This window comes from Anolis carolinensis, chromosome 2 (genome assembly GCF_035594765.1).
Source record: "Anolis carolinensis isolate JA03-04 chromosome 2, rAnoCar3.1.pri, whole genome shotgun sequence".
In the NCBI taxonomy this organism is placed as follows: domain Eukaryota; kingdom Metazoa; phylum Chordata; class Lepidosauria; order Squamata; family Dactyloidae; genus Anolis; species Anolis carolinensis.
The window spans coordinates 56029646-56046665 of record NC_085842.1 but is presented as its reverse complement, the minus strand read 5'-3'; the positions used below and the strand labels follow the sequence as shown (position 1 = coordinate 56046665).

Sequence of the window (17020 nt, the reverse complement as noted above, 5' to 3'; positions counted from 1 at the left end):
TGCCAGTTTGCCTCTTTCCTATAATTCTCCTATCCCTAGTTATTAATAACCCATCAATTATTCCTAATCCCACAACATCCCTGCCATATACCATGGTATAATGGCCCCTTCCAGCATGCTAGCAATAAAGTGACATTGGGGGTTGGATTCTCCTCCTCTCCTTCCTATCTCTCACTATTCCCAAATTGGCTGTTTTACTATTATATTTTATTTTCATATTTGCCTTTTGAAAAGTTCTGGAATCACTGTGTTGTGCTAATATATATATATATATATATATATATATATATATATATATATATATGAAGAAACAGCAGTAGTGAAGGTGGAGTCACAAGGCAGTGTGGAAGTATGGCTGTAGGATAATGGATTGGCAAATCAGTACAATTATGCTATTGAAGAGAAGTATGATATCTAAGGTATTCAACATGGTATGTATCCACTATCAATACTAATGCAACTATAGTGAAATAGTGAGGTCCTAAAACCACATTATAGAGGAATTATTTCAACAAATGAAAGCATGTCCCTGAGTTTTCAAGATCTGAGCAGTACTGTTGATGATCTTGGAGGTCTCTCTTAATCATAGAGTTACCATCAGTCAAAGCTAACCGAATGGCAAATAACACAATATTATATCAGTGTGAGCTCTATATCCAAAACTTTGTATCCAGCCTTAAAATTTATATTTATAACAATCCCTTTGCCTCATTGGAATGCATTAATGGGCATAGCAATGCACCTAAGAAAACAGTTCAGTGATCAATTATTACAGCAGAATATGTAGGAAAAAGATGAAATGATGTGTTAATGGGTTTTCACAAATAAAATTGCTCCTTTAAACTTTTTTGGTGTAATAAAAAGTTAAAAAGCCAGAATTACTAATACATCTGAGAATAATAAGTAGTACAATAGCAGAATGTACTTAATAAAAAAGAATGCAAATATTTGATCTTGCTTTAAGTTAAAAAGATATACCAGATCTCATTTTACCATGCAGATTAGTCTCTTTGCTCTCTTTAAAGAGTTGGCCTAGAAGGTAAAAGAAATAAAGACATGTACTAATAGAGGTCATTTCCTCTTTACAGAGAAACCTTAGTGAGATTATGAAACCAGGCAGCCTAAAAACATGAGGAGGGAGAAGTATGGTAGTCTCATGAGTAGAGAATGACACTCAGAAGAAGGAAGTTCCTTCTCTTTTCATGAAGGTTCTTCACACAATTCACAACATTGGAAAATCACAGTTCCGCACTATAAGAGATCTTCAGAGAAAGGTTCTCTTCTTTAGGCTATTACTCTCCATGAGAAGAGTACAACATAAGCCACAGCAAAAGTAAGGATAAATGTAGCACATTTTGTGTTATTTCTGTACATTGCAATGATAGTTGTCATGCAGAAAGGTTTCTTTTCTTAACAAATGAACAAAAAAAGCAAGCTTTCAAAAGAAAAATGTATATTCCTGCACAAAATAATTTCCCAGGAGATTTTGAAAGTGTGAAGAATCACAGCCCCATACTGCTCTTCTCAGTAGGATATTCAGAGTATTGTCTTATTGGGAAACAAATAGTGGTAGCAGTTTTCTCATCCATATTAAGAAGGATATGTGCCATGTTTTTAAGAAAATTCTAAAATTTATTTTTTTTAAAAGTTAATAGTAATTGCTCAAACCTTAGTCATCTCATGTTTAATACTTATCAGAAGATACTGAGGGTGCTTCCAGACAGTACAAAATTGTGAGTTTAATAGGTAGGACAAAAAATCCGGGGACCTGAGAGCAGATCTGAACACAGATTTGTTAGTCCCAGGATTTGTGCCTGCAATGTCTGGACTTGATGTGTTGTTCTGGGATTTAGAAGACTGTAAAATGGCTGCTGTGAGACTCCTATTCGAAATTCTGGTGGCTTCAAAAAAAAGTAATGCACTGATGCAAGTATGCAGATCATTCATACGGGTTTTGTTCCTTGATTATAAATGTGGGTTTCTCATTGGTTCAATCATTAAAAACCTGGCAAAATTTGAATACAGGGCAAAAACCTTGTGGTGAGAGGGACATCACCATATACCCATTTATCAAAGTTTTTGCCATGTGATGTGTTCTGCGTAAACAACTTTCCCCATGTTTTTACAACAGAATCAATGAGGAACCAACATTTATAACCTGGGAACAAACCAACATAAAAGTCCCGTATGTTCTGAGTGTAGGGACATACAGAGATTTGAAGGTCCGAATCACCTGGACAGAACTGGGATTTTCCCACACTTTTTTATCTTACGGTTTTTTGGCTTTGTAGAGATTCCTCCCTTGTTTTCAGCTGATGTTGTCTAACCACCCTCCATTTTGAACCAGGAGCTTTTGGGATAAAGGTACTGTGTGGATGGGCCCTGAGAGGTAGGAATGAAGGGATTGAAAGTTCTTGTATTTTAGAATGCTTAGCTGTCCAACTGTAAGATTGTGGTTCTTCAAGTGTTTTTTTCTCTGCATGATTCCCCAAACACACTCCCTTTTTAAAAATTCCTTCCTGTCAGGACATCTGATGCCTCTGCAGCTGCTCTCATACCAAATCTGAAAATGCGTGCATCATGTTATATGTTTAGCAACTTATTGCTCAAAATCCCAACAGCATGATTATAAACCTTCCTAAGGGGCTGGGTGTCACTTTCACAATATGTGAGCAAGTGGCTGGGAACAAAATGGGAGGGCAATCTTGGATTGTTTCTAGACTTTTGCGAGAGGTTTTGCAAAGAAAGTGGTAGCCACACTAGTAAGGAAATGACAAAGGACCTCATCATTTGTGCTGCCGGAATTGCCACAGATTGTAGCGAATCCCGCGATGCCCAGTGGGGGGAGTGGAGAACCCACCGCCTCATGCCCCACATCATCCAACTTACCCTAGGCCCCATCCCACCGGGGGAAGTGTACACCGCCCAGCTTCCCTCTGTTGATCTCAATGCAACACGGGAAGCCTCCTGTGTTGCCATCATGGTGGCATATGCCGGTTCCTCTTCAGTTTTGTAACACAGCCCTGCCAGAAGTAGATGCACATTGTGAGAGGGGTTCCACCACAAAACCAAGTGGAACCGGCATATACCAATGATTTTTACCCTGTCTGAAGAAGTTGATAATTGGAAGAGGCTTCAAATGTTATCTAATTCAGGCCCTTTCTCGTGTAGGAAATTCATGGCACAGCATCACTGATCAAGAGTTGGAAGAAATAACCATAATCAATACAGCTGAATATATAAACAGGATGTAACCCCTAACTGGAACCTCTTGCTGGTGACTGATGACCAGCTGTGCATAATTAAAATGAAATCTTACCTTCTATTGTTGCACGCTTAGGCAAAATGGTAATGGCTCCCTCTGCGACATCTTCATGGTGAAGTATAGGGCTCATTTTGGAGCCCCAAGTGTCTGATGCCACCCACAGAAAATGCCCAACTTGACCAGCTCTTTTTGCAGCTGCAAGGATTTGCCTGTAGAGAAAAAGCATGTAAAATTCACCCAAATTTAAAAAGGAAAAGGGGGAATAAAAAAGAAAATGGTACTTATTTACTTGGGAACAATAGCAGACAGAAAAAGGTTACTTAACGAACTGGAACAATGCTTCAATATGACTGGAAGTTCAGAGATGAAAAAAATCTACTAAATAACAACACTTTCAACTTGTTTTGCATTTTTTCTGTGAGGTTGGCCCTGTATAATGGTACAATCAACTGTACAGTTTGAGATTGTTGGGAAGCAGTTATGTTTAAATCAAGAGGGATTTCTTTCAACTTATTTGTCATTTTGGCATTATGAAATGCAGAGAGTATTTTAAACATACTCTCTTCAGTCATTAAAAATCAACCCTGAGCAAATTTGCTCAGAATTAACTATTGGGTATTACCGGCTGAGAATCTCTTATCCATAATTCTGAAATTTGGAATACTACACAAAATCTAAAATTGCCCACATTGGTAGCTGAGATAGTGACACTTTTACTTCCGCTGCTTCAATGTACACACAGTTTGACTCAAGGTGTACATGAAAAATCAACAGATTTTGTGTTTAGACCTGGATCCCATCTCCAGGATATCTCATTATGTATATATATGGAAATATAAGTATTCCAAACTCCAGAAAAAAACCTGAAATCCAAAATATTTCTGGCCTCAATCATTTTGGATAAGGAATGTTTAACCTGTACTACTGGAATTCAAAGCAAATTAACACTCTCATTGCCAGACTATTTATGCTTCCTGGCATTGTGTGTGTATTCTGATTCACTAAGTGGAAGACAGGGTGAATCTGGAATACAATGCTTGACCTCTTCTTCATTTTTCAATGTTCAAACTTTTATAATGAACATTGACTAGACCAAGAGACATATTTTACACAAGGTGTAGGATAGACACGTTATTAGCCATAGATGTTATATGTTATCTTCATGTACATAGGCACTATGCCTTTTGTTTGGAGATCTAACACAGTGGGAGGCCTTGTTGTTGCTTGCAAACATCTTGATAACCCCTGTTGGAAACAGGATGCTGGACTGATTTGACCCTTAGTGTGGTCCAGCAGCTCATTTCTTAAACTCACTATGTGCTTTGTGTCATGTTTGATCTGACCAAAGATCTTCTAGTCTGGCAATCTTTTCATCAAAAGGTCACCTAAATGTTTATTGAAAGTCCCACTGCAGGTCAGGAGTACAGACATACTGAGTCTGGAGATAAAATATAGTGAGCATGCAGTCATAGATAGTCACACCTTCTATACTGATGTTCTGCATGTTCTGTCAAATTTACAGGGAATTAACTGAAATGGACAGACTCTTATCCACCATTCTATATTTGCTAATCTTCTTTGAATCACTGCAAGATGAAAGGATGGTACTTTTTATTAGTAAGATGAAAAACATACAATGCTGTAGGGATGAGTGAAATTTTGTTTAGTTCATGCTTAAAATAAAAATGTATTAAAATTCAAAAATATCTTCCTATCCAGAATATAAAGGAATTAAAGTGTGAAAATTTCTACATTAAACTAAAGTTTAGCATTTTAAAAGAAGACTTCTTCTACGCATAAAAGCTCTGGAATTTTTTGTTTGTGGCATAGCTTTAGTCTGTTATACAGCCAAAGGAAGTGACATACCTAAAGGTTCAATACATTTAACATATAACATTTTATGTCTTCTTAAGTGCAAAATATAGGCTTATTTCTTCCTGCAATTTATCTTTATTTTGCACTTCGTTCTACTTCCCTTTCTATTCCTATGGTAATTTCAGTGCTAATTACTTCTTTGTAATAGGATCTATAAACACAGGTCCACAGAGATTTAACTGTTGTTAATTTCAAACTGAAAAAAATATAACTATTCCAATTTGTTTTGTAATGAACATGTAAGTATGTAATAGGCTGCTTTTCAAAAAGCAACTTCTATTCACTAATAGTACAGTTGAAATGGCTGTACTAGAAGGAGGGAGGGGGTCACATGCACATAAGTGTCTCAGTACAACCACAGCCTGTGTAGTAGTTATGATAGATTGACTAAGAGAGAAAACTGGTAACATTATGAAAAATATTTTAAAATGGGAGCATGGAACCTCTTACTTGATAGGCCAAGGGTAGACCTAGACTGTTTTTGAGCATCTCAGAGGTTGTCAGCAACCTTAAACATTTAAAATAAAACTGGAAATTGGAATGGTGTGAACTAATCCAGGGCACATCTACTCTGACCTGAAGGCTGTAGCAAATAAGCTCTAGAGGAGCGGCAAAGTGCACAGCTGATTTGGGTTAACGTGGCTTGCTCCAAATTCTCCCTGAGAACCCAGAGAAAATCATAACTTTGGGATCATGTAAACAGTCAGTCTAGTACTGACAGCAACTTTTTACCTGGCCATCCTATATTTCCGAGTCTTAGGTAGCTTGGGGACACAGGATGGCACTCACTATCCCTCTCCTGTTCTCTTCATAGCAGTGGCTGATGGGCGTGATATGGCTAGTGTCCACTGCTTATCTCCTGGAGTGGAGTGACTGGATGCCAGGGTGATTAGATTAGAGAAAGGAGGGGGAAAACACCCTGATTTCTCCCTTTCCCCTCCCACACCACTCTGGCAGCCTGGTTGATATCACTCCAGGCAATGGGCAGCCAACATAAGCTATATTGCACCCACTGGCCACTGCTATGATGAGAACATAGCAGGGGGACAGTAAGAGTAGCCATCTAGCAGCACTGAACCAGGTCTGTAAAATCAAGACTCTTTCCCCACTCTGAGGCAGCTGGGGGCCTGGTGGACAAAGCCTTTCCTGGGCCAATCCAGAAGTTGACACTCCAAATAATCAATGGGATAAAGAATCAAGGTAAAAGTATTCCTGGTCATCTGAGCTATACACTCAGTGACATTACAATAATTACCAGGAACAATGAGAAAAGGAGAAAAAGAAATAATTACAAGTCTCACCACCTCATAACACAGGGGGGTTTGGGCCTCTTAATCCTCTTCATCCAAAGATCCTTACAGATGGCATAATATGATGCAGGCCATGGCCCTGCCCCATTGATGGCTGAAGTGGCGAGGAAGCATTGCAAGAAGCTTTCTCACCAACCACGGTTGGTGATCTGTATTTTGGGCAGCTCTAACAGAGCTACCTGCAGTTTTTTCCCTGTCTGATGGGGAAAGGGACAGAGTGCAAATATGTCTTGTCCCAATGCCCCCATGTGATAGGGGAAGGAGGGAGGGTGCATGGCTCACCATAAGGTGCCATGCACACCTTTTGTTTCACCAATGATTTCTGGCAATACGGGACAAAAGTAAGGAGGGGGATCAGTATGATGAGGTACTTCGCCTAACACTATGTCTCTGGCAAGTATATACATATCTATGCACATGCACACACACACACACAATCACACAAAAGCTTTATTTCTTTGCTTTCAAATGAAGAATGATATGCCATGTTATGATTAAAGTGGCATGTGAATCAATATGTCAGAAAACCCTGCTCAATGACACTTGGTGCTCAGTCAGTTGAAATGTTGATACTAACCCTGGACAACTCCCTTTGCTTGTGTCCATCCACAGAACTCTCTTATGAAGCTGCCCTTCATCCTCTAACTTAAGTTGAACACTATTGATATGCTTATGCTACCCTTGTTCCCATTAATGGAAAACAAGAATTCAATGCAGAAGTTTTAATTCCTGCACAGAAAATGTTGTTGTTTATGCATATTGATCGTTTGAGAATTCTACACAAAATAAGCCCCCAATTTCAGTACTTTTAGGATAGAAAACAATATTTCCTGGGAAGCTTTTAATATTTATGCCTTGAAAAGTTATTTTTCATGGAGGAAAGGCTATTTTCTTGGTAAAACAACCATGTGCAATCTCTGTGTGAAGCAAGTATAAATATGCAAAGATTTTTGTCACTCTTTTAAAACATGTTTTTTTTAAAAAATGAGTATTTTCAAATAATTTTTTCACACTGACTTTCAACATGAATAACAAAAGTACCTGAAAAACATCTATAGAAAGTAGAAAAAATGTGATACACGAGGTAACTTAGGCTTCTCCCCATCCAACACTAGATTTGTCAAACAAAGTTTGGAAATATTACATTTTAGGCAACAGCCTTCAGCCAAAATGGCTACCTCATACTAATGAGGATTTCTGAGACCTGTAGATAATATGGTTTCATGATTTGAAGCTACAGGCATTCCTCAAGTTACCAAAATTTGATTTACACATGATTCCTACTTACATATGGTCATGAGAAAACAGGAAGTAAGAGGAAATCTACCCCTAGAAAGGGAAATCCAGTCTTGTAATAGTGGATATCCCTTCTTAGGTGAAATGTGTCTCTACCGAAACTTTCTCACAAACTGTTGTTTCCATGAAAACCCCACATTTTCAAAATCCAATTGTCATAGGGGCAGAAATTGAGGTAAATGCAAAATAAACACTACAGTAGTGGTGAACCTTTCCCTATGCTATCCAAACCTAAAAATTAGGGGTGTGCAATTTTTGGTCCCATTTTCGGCAGCTGGATTTCCGAATTTCCCCCGAATCCAAAACCGACAAACATAATCATGCACCTCTTCCAAACTACACACAAATTCAACTTAAGAAAAACCTATATAATCTATTTCATTTGTAACCTGTATTTTTCTACCCTGTTTTCCCAAAAGTAAGACTTACTTCTGAAAAAGAAGACATCCTGAAAATAAGCTCTAACACATCTTTGGGAGCAAAAATTAATATAAGACCCTGCCTTATTTTCAGAGAAAAGGGCTAGTACTCATCCTTTCTGTTTACTTTCCTTCTCTTCTTGTTAAATACTTTGTGACTATTCTTAGCTTACATTGCATTTACATGTTTGCTAACTGCGTTTTTTTAAAAAACATGAACATGAATTTGAAATTGATAATAATAATAATAATAATAATAATAATAATAATAATAATAATAATCACTTTATTTTTATACCCCGCCCCATCTCCCCGAAGGGACTCGGGGCGGCTTACATGGGGCCAGGCCCGATAAAACAAACAAATAACAGTAACAAAGCAATAAAACAATTATCCCAGTAAAAAAACATCAATATCAATAAAAACAATCATTAAAATCAACAAGCAGGATACAGTGTTAAAAAGAGGAGACTAATTCGTAGATCCCAGGTGAAATGCAGAGTGTTACGAAATGGGAAAAGGAAATCTCAAGTTGAATGGACAATAAAGTGCGGTATAAAATGGCAAGACAACAACAATGGGACTATTATGGAATGGACAGATAGATCAAATCAGCAACAACTAAACATCGAAGGCCTTTTGAAAGAGCCAGGTTTTTAAGCTCTTCCGGAAGGAGAGGAGGGTAGGGGCCTGCCTGATCTCTCTAGGTAGAGAGTTCCAAAGCCGGGGGGGGCACGACAGAGAAGGCCCTCTCTCTCGTCCCCACCAACTGTGACTGTGAGGGTGGTGGGAGCGAGAGAAGGGCCTCCCCCGACGAGCGAAGAGAACGTGTGGGTTCATAGAGGGAGATGCGGTCTCTAAGGTAGGTGGGTCCCAAACCGTTTAGGGCTTTGTAGGTGATAACCTGCACCTTGAATTGGGCCCAGAAAGTAAATGGCAGCCAGTGAAGCTCCTTAAACAGAGGCGTTGAACGCGCCCTGTAATATTGATCTCACTATCAATATTTTCCATACAGAAATGCCCTTGGGTGCCCAGGTAAATGATACGAGAATGCTATCAAATGATGCTCTGTGTCTGATATGCTCCCCCTGCCCCTGTATGTTGTTTCAAATTCTAGCAGAATGGTATATTGATTTACACAAGCAGAAGTCACAAGTTTCCTTATGTTTCTCATTCTACCTGTACATTTTTGTGCAAGGAAGATAACACCCTAGGGGTGGCGTTTACAACACAGCTTCAAATACTATACCATCATAAAATTGTTTGTGGAATTCAGCAGGCAATAGAAAGGAAAGTCATGCAGCACCTAAAAATAATTTTCCCCTGAGGTAACACACAGAAACAAACAACAGTCTGACATAGTTATATTGCCTAGTGTTTATGGTGGCAATATTTCTCTTTTATAGGAAGCAAAAATATTTTGAGATGGGGATTTAGTTCTAAATGCATACAACCAGGAAAAGGAAATACATATCTCCCATTAACTAAGAACTCCTATAATTGTTCTTTCTGTCCTGGTGGACAATAGTGGGAGTGGGAGGTGAGTTCAGACATAAAGCCCAAACCATAATTTGGCTATAGGTTTAAATCTTAAGATCTTGCATACCTTTTTCTCTTCATCATATAATATTCCCTCTATTGGTTTCAGGCAAATATTAATGTTCCTTTTTTATCTGAACAGGCAAACGTTCAGTTGGGTTTAAGTACAATATAACAACAACAACAACAACAACAACAACAACAACAACTTTATTTATATCCCACTCCTTCTCCCCAAAAGGGACTCAGGGTGGCTCACAACACAAAAACAATATACTTAATATCAAAAAAGGCTGTAAATCAAAAACAAAACACAATAAATTAAGAATAAAACAATAAACATAGTTAAACATAGTTAAAATAGTTTGTGGCCATCAGACCCATCAATATAAATATCAAGCAGTTTAAAAACATATACATATCCTTTAAAAACATCCTACTCTCACTGATAGAAACAGTAGAATCTGGTTCTCAATACAAAGCCTCACTTGAAACAAGCAAACTGGGGCTCCATCTACACTGCCATATAAAATCCAGATTATCTACTTGAACTGGATTACATAGCAGTGTAGGCTCATATAATCCAGTTCAATTCAGATAATCTGGATTTTATATGGCATTGTAGATGGGGCCTGGGATCCTAAGTAGAAATCCACTTCAAAACATGGTTACTATTACTAATTTTTGGACACAAGCTGACTCCATGTTTGCTAAGTCACAACCAAATTATATTTATTTTGCCTACATCACTGAGACAGGTAAACTGTACAGGTACAGAAAGATAGAGCAAAATAATATGAATCCATGTTTGATGTGTAATATCTAATATTTCAAGCTAAGTGCTAATATTAAACTTCTATTAAGCACTAACATTAAATTTCTAAACTAACTTCTAAGCTAAAGTTTGTTGCATTATTATGAGGGTTTCTTCCCATTTTCCCTCTTTTTCCCCACCTTCTGTCCCTCTCCTTCATTCTCTAGGCTTACAGAAAATCTAGATGCAGATTTACTAGAAATATTTCCCTCTTCTGGTCTGTAGCAATGATATTTGAGTGTGCTGATTTTGGTATGATACACAGACTATTAAATCTATCAGAAAGCAGAGATAAAATAATTTACTGCTGTGAACCTGGCAAGAAGAATCACTTTTAGGCCATTGTAATCATCAGATTTTAACAGAAGCATCAATAGCCCTGATGAGTTTCAGGTTGCAATTGCTTCTAGTTCATCACATGGTTGTACTGTGAAGCAAAATCAAAGATAATAACCAAAAAGAATGAGTCTCTCCCTCCTTTATAGTGCCATCATTCTCCTGAGAAAGTGCAAGTAAACAGATACGCTAATGATGCTGTCTGGCCAACAACAGAAACACAAAAGGAAAATGTGCATTAAAATTTTAAAACAATGAGATAAAACAAACTCAAGAATGAGGTATTTCAGCATCTCAATCTGGGACCAATCTGATTTGGGATTTCAGTCTGAACTTCAGATTTGTTTTAACTTACTACATTTTTATTGGATATTTGCTGACTTGTGGTTTTGTGGTGGCCTAGAAGAATGAACCACTGATTTTTAACCAGTTTCTATCCTTTCCTCCAATGTTGAATATACTTTGAAATATAATATTCCTTATTATTTTTATTTGCTTTAATAACAATTTAACATCACTAAGTAGAAATGCACACTATATAGTTATATTGCATCAATGGAAACTTGGAGAACCGATGTTTGTTGAAGTACTAGAGTTCTTTATCTGAAAATTCTAGATGGCCCTTCCTAAAATGCAATTTTCTGGATTTCACAGAATGTTGCCATGGCAATTAGAGTGGAATCATACCTTTAACTGGGCTCTGGGAGTGAACAATTCTTGAATTCCCTCAGATTTCCCTCTATGTCTATTAATATTGATAGGCCCTCATCTATATTTACAGGGGCAGAAGAAAGAAATATACATATAAGAGCTTCACTGAAAACTAGGGAAAAAAACCCTTGACAGGCACACCCAAGATGACCCTCTATCTTTTAAAAATATAGAATTATCTACATCAACCTGAGTGCAGTGTAGCCAGTACAATATAAACTTGTGGTAGAAAACCACAAGTTCTTGCGAGGGTGCTCCTGTACGGTTAAAAAAGAAAGGGGGGGACCTTATGTTTAGTTTTTCAGGAGAGTCATCAGATAGAAAAAGAGACAGACAAAAAAAAAGATTATCTATATTTTAGTAGAAGACCCTAAAGCTGGCTATCATGTGCAGATATAAGTATCCTTCTAAAGCAGGAGTCTCATGGATCCACCCTTCTTAGACACAGGGGATGTAAAAGGCTTACTCACTTTTGGAAGAAGAGAGAAGTGGCCTCTGGAGGCAAGAAGGGAGCCAGAAGTCTTGAGTACAAGTATGACTGGCCATAGAAAAGTTTCCTGTCATCTGATATTGTTTAGTTGTTTCTGAGCTGTAAGACGTGGTACTTAGAGTTTCTGCATGCTTACTAGTGAAATAATAATTAATTACTGTTTTTGTTACCAACAACATGTTTTCTTTTCTTTTTTTTCCTATCACCTCCCCTCTAAATACATTGATTCCCCAGTCTACATTCTACATCTCCTAGAAGACAAACTGTGTAACACAAACAATAAAAACATGACACTCCCTCATGAACTGTGCAAGAGTAGCGCACTGGAGGAAAGATTCCCTGTGTTATTAGCTTTTCGTAAAACAAGCAATACGTTGGTATAATCACTTTTCACTGGTGCTGTGACAGACACTTCATGGGGGATTCAAAGGTGATAACACCAGTGCTTGATTTCAATCTTTATTGAATTTAGCCATTCATACCACTCCTTTAGAGCCCCCCTCCCCAGTTCCACCCAAGGCATGCAGGCCAGTGTGCAATTCTGCCTTCCCAAAATAGGTGCCCTTAGCTACAATGGGATTTTACGACAATTCACTTAAAAGACACCACACTTTGAGAAAGCAGTTCAATTGGTGGGGAATTGAATTATTCTCTCTCCCCTTTTCTCAGCTGAATTGCTAAGAATTGTACTTCACATTGTACAATTTAACATATCCAGCCCAAGACCATTATTTCAAATCAGGTTTGTTCTCTGTAGTTCCATTTATAGGATAAAAAATAGGATAAAAATCAGTCAGATGGGCAAACTTAGACAACTTTTCATTTGTCTTGAGACTACTCCTGGATAACTCCTAATAGAAAATAAAAGTCAATCTCTGCAGGAACCTTCTGGTCCCACAAAAATGAAACTGCTGAAGAAATGGGGGGTTTGGCACCACAGCATTGGAATAGAGTAAAGGAAAGATGATCACTCCAAATTCCCACCCATATTAATGATAATGATAATGATAATAATAATCAACTTTATTTATACCCTGCCCCCTCTCCGTGAAGGGACTTGGTGCAGCTTACAACAATTCACATATACAGAAAATAATATAAACTATAAACAACAGTTAACAATTATCACTACATAAAATTAAAATTACATACTAATAAAAACATTAATAAATAACAGTGTAAAAGCTATTTGCCCTCTAAAAACAATTTAAAATATAAACATCATTTAAACCAATCCATTCCTGTTATCAGAATCCATTGTCAGAATTCTTTTCTAGTATTCACTAAGAGCACTTTCTGTTTTACAAGTAAACAAAAGGAAGGTCGGGGTGGTAGGAGAGAATAATCTAAGTATCTAAATATTAATGGTACCTGAACATGACACAACTTTGCTCAGCTATTCAAATCATACTGGACATGGAGAATGCTAACAGTCTGACATACAGTCGCTCCATAAATCAACAATCTTATTCCAGTTTTTCCTTGCCAGATGATCATTGCAGATTTTCCTGCTTCTTGCAGGGGGTTGGACTGGATGGCCCATGAGGTCTCTTCCAATTCTACGATTCTATGATTCTATGATTCTATATATTGGAAATCTACAGCCAATAATTTGAATGGTTATTGAAAAACAATGGAAAATCTTCATCACTGTAGATTTTGCCCAGGAGGCCACCAGAATTCTCAACAATTTCTCACAGTTTCCTTTCTTTCTCCCAGACTTCTTTTTAATGTATTCAACTTCTTTTCTTTGCCTCATTTCTAAATATATCAGTTTTTTTCTTTAAATATTTGCAGATAGAATCATAGAATAATAGAGTTGGAAGAGACCTCGTGGGCCATCCTGTCCAACCCCCTGCCAAGAAGCAGGAAATCATTGAAAATGGGCCATTTAAATGTATTAAAAGATATGGAACATTCCAGTCTATCATAGTCTCCTCCTCCTCCTCCCCTCCTCCTCCTCCTCCTCCTCCTCCTCCTCCTCCTCCTCCTCCTCCTCCTCAACCCTGTCCCTCCCTCCCCCTTTCCTCTTTGGCTTTCCTTTATGGGTATTATTTCCAAATAGCTCCATTTGATTTTTTTTCTCTAAAATATTGTCTAAATATTTTCAAGCAATTGAAAATGGGTCCTAAAAACTGAAAAAAACATGCAAATATCTTTCTGAAACACAGTGAATTCTTAGATGCCATTTTCATACAAAACATATTTAGTCTTTATTTTCTTGTCCTAAATTCTAGCAAACTGCTCAGCCAGAGTTCTCTTCTAATAAGACTTTTTTAAAAAAATTGTGCCTTTTATATTTCACAAATTACACAGCAAAAATATTTTGATCTTCATGCCTGTTGCTTCTTAATCAGAATGCATCTTAGGGTTCATCCAGACAGGCCTTTAAACCAATATCTGTCTTAGTTTTACATGAGGTATTCAAATGATACCTCCAGTAAAACTTAATGAATAAGATACCCCATTAAATCTGGGCCTTCCTGAAAGGGATATTGGGATCCAGGCCTTCTAATGAGGTATTGGGATTGTGGGGTCTCACTACCAAATAGTCCTGGGACTACCCAGGGGTGAGTCCCCACAGCCATCTCACATCTTTTGGGGTCCCAAAGGTGTGGGATGGCACCCACCCCTTCCCACAAAACCCCCTTAAAATTAAAAAAATTAAAAAAAGTACCCGGCTTGAATCCTCCTGGTGCAAAGAAATGATGTGGCAGGAGGCCCAGTTGTCCTCCTCACCCATCTCCTGGTGCATCATTTCTGTGCAGATTACATTGCAAGCCACGGAAGTGGTTTGGTGGATGGATGGTATTACAGAGATAGTACAGATTCCCCCCCCCCCCCAAACTTCATCTGCTGGAATCCACATCTACAGATCAACAGAGTACTTCAGGTGTCTGCACATTGATTCACATTCTCTGGAGGTTCTTTTTCTGTACAATGTGGTTTACAGTAGATGCACTTAGTTACTCTATTTTGGAGTCTTCCCCAATTTTGCTTATCTTGGTTGAAAATTCTTAGAGCATACCACATTGCACCTTCACAGCAGGAATTATGTAAATTCTGCACTTTCAAGCAGCCTTTAAACTGGCCAGTGCAGATGTGTCCTAAGTCATTATAGCAGTTCTTTCAAAGAAAATGATAGTTTGCTATGTTAACTAAGATTTTCTAAGGTGCCAACACAAGAACAACTAAACCAAAAAAGGGCAGGATGGTACTTATTCACCCCAGGTATATCCACTTTGCCTGGAATAACATCAGTGACAAAAAAAATAGATGTGTTAAGACATGGCAAGCAGCTGAACGTTGGGAAGACTATCTGGTGCAGATGACAGTGTTATAGAATACCTATACTACATATTGACATTAGTATGGATTCTCAACAAAATGTGACTTGAGCAACACAACTGCTCAAAGGGTTTTTACTGATCAGTTAGCAACCCATATTTTATAATATTTTTTGACTATGTGCAAGAAACATCTGGGGCAATTTTTGTCAATGACAATTTTGGAAAAAATCAATATTTTATTGATATTTCAATGATCTGAAGTGTTAACAAAGAATTACACTGTTAACAAAGTGCATGTGTACATGCACAAAACATGTTTCTGGTGCATGCAAGTGTTTCAGCATAGAAACAGGTTTGTTTACATGCAAAATTAATGGGTTTTTTTTGGGGGGGGGGCTGAGAATAATTCCTTTGCAACACTTCCAAATGTTGAATGCAAGGTAAAATTTCACAAAATAGAGTTGCTGTATTACTAATCACAACAAGGTTCCCAATAGTCAGACAACCCACTTTTCACAACTATAAGGAGTAATAGTGGCATCCCTACTGAGAAGTGTTCTATATAGAATTCTGTGCTGGTATGTTAAGTGTGAAAAATTCTTTCCCCATAGGCAAATAAAATCATACAAATCCTTTATTTTAACTGAACCTGGTATAGCCATAATGAATTTTATCAACTCAATTGTTCATTTGATTAAATTTGTTTAAGAATTTGGGAATGCATCAAATGCTTAATGTGAACTATGCAGGCCACACACAGTGCCTCCACCTTGCTTTCTCTGCCTCTCCATATTTTCTAAGTATTTTTGGTAGTCCATAGCCATTACATGTATACAAATCAATATCTCCAATCATCCTTACTTTATATCCTCATCGTAGGCAAAGACAATGATAGCCCTGGCTCCGGGAGTATCTAGGAGGAGCTTGATTATTTTATCAAACTCGAAGGTCTTGTCTTTGCGATCCTGTGGGATTTTCAATGACTGGGCAATGCAGAGGTCACCTGTTAACAGAAAGAAAGAAGACAAGATGCTAAAATCTGTAAAGCTGACCAAGAAGGAAAATTGGGGGGAAATGAGATTAAAGGAAGGGTGTGTGTTCAGAAACAAAAGAAGTGAGAAAGAGGCTTTATTGTAGTTCAGAGGAAGTATTTCTAAACTTGAGCCATGAAGATGCTGAGATGCTTATAGACAAACATCAGATAAGCCTAGCCTGCTTCACTGTTCTACAGTTAACCTAGTTTAGGACTGTGAAGATTAATACTGTATATCAATCATGGTATGCCCTATTCAGAATTTTGTCCAGATCCCATTTAGGAAATTAAGCAGTTTCAGGCTTTATTAGTACTTAAAAAGGCAACTATCAAATACCAAGCACTGTTGCTACACATCAGGGACAGGCAATGGCAAACCATCTCTGAGTTTTTCTTGCCTAAAGAAGTGCTATGAAATTAATGGGGCCACCAGAAGTCAATACACAACTTGAAGGCACACACACACAGAGGAAGCAAAGGAATCATACTCCAACCCAATGTTTCCCACAACGAGCAACCTTGTTGATGGGAAAGACCTGCAAAAAAAAAGCTTAATCGCGTGCACTTCCATGGCTGAGTAGATGTCTCGGATTCCCAGCCCAACATTCAGATCACTACATTATAAGGCCCTGCTACAGGGCT

General features: G+C 37.9%; 1 protein-coding gene across 4 annotated transcripts in view; it reads right to left on the bottom strand.

Annotated features, from left to right (window-relative positions):
- The window catches only part of grm7 (glutamate metabotropic receptor 7), a 642411-nt gene that overhangs the window by 326632 nt on the left and 298759 nt on the right, over positions 1-17020 (bottom strand). For all 4 annotated transcript variants that reach the window (XM_062973828.1, XM_062973827.1, XM_062973825.1 and 1 more), the window contains exons 3-4: positions 16207-16348; positions 3320-3474 (exon numbers count right to left, since the gene is read on the bottom strand). In XM_062973828.1, the coding sequence (XP_062829898.1) occupies positions 3320-3474; positions 16207-16348 (297 nt within the window). The remainder of the gene's footprint in view (positions 1-3319; positions 3475-16206; positions 16349-17020) is intronic.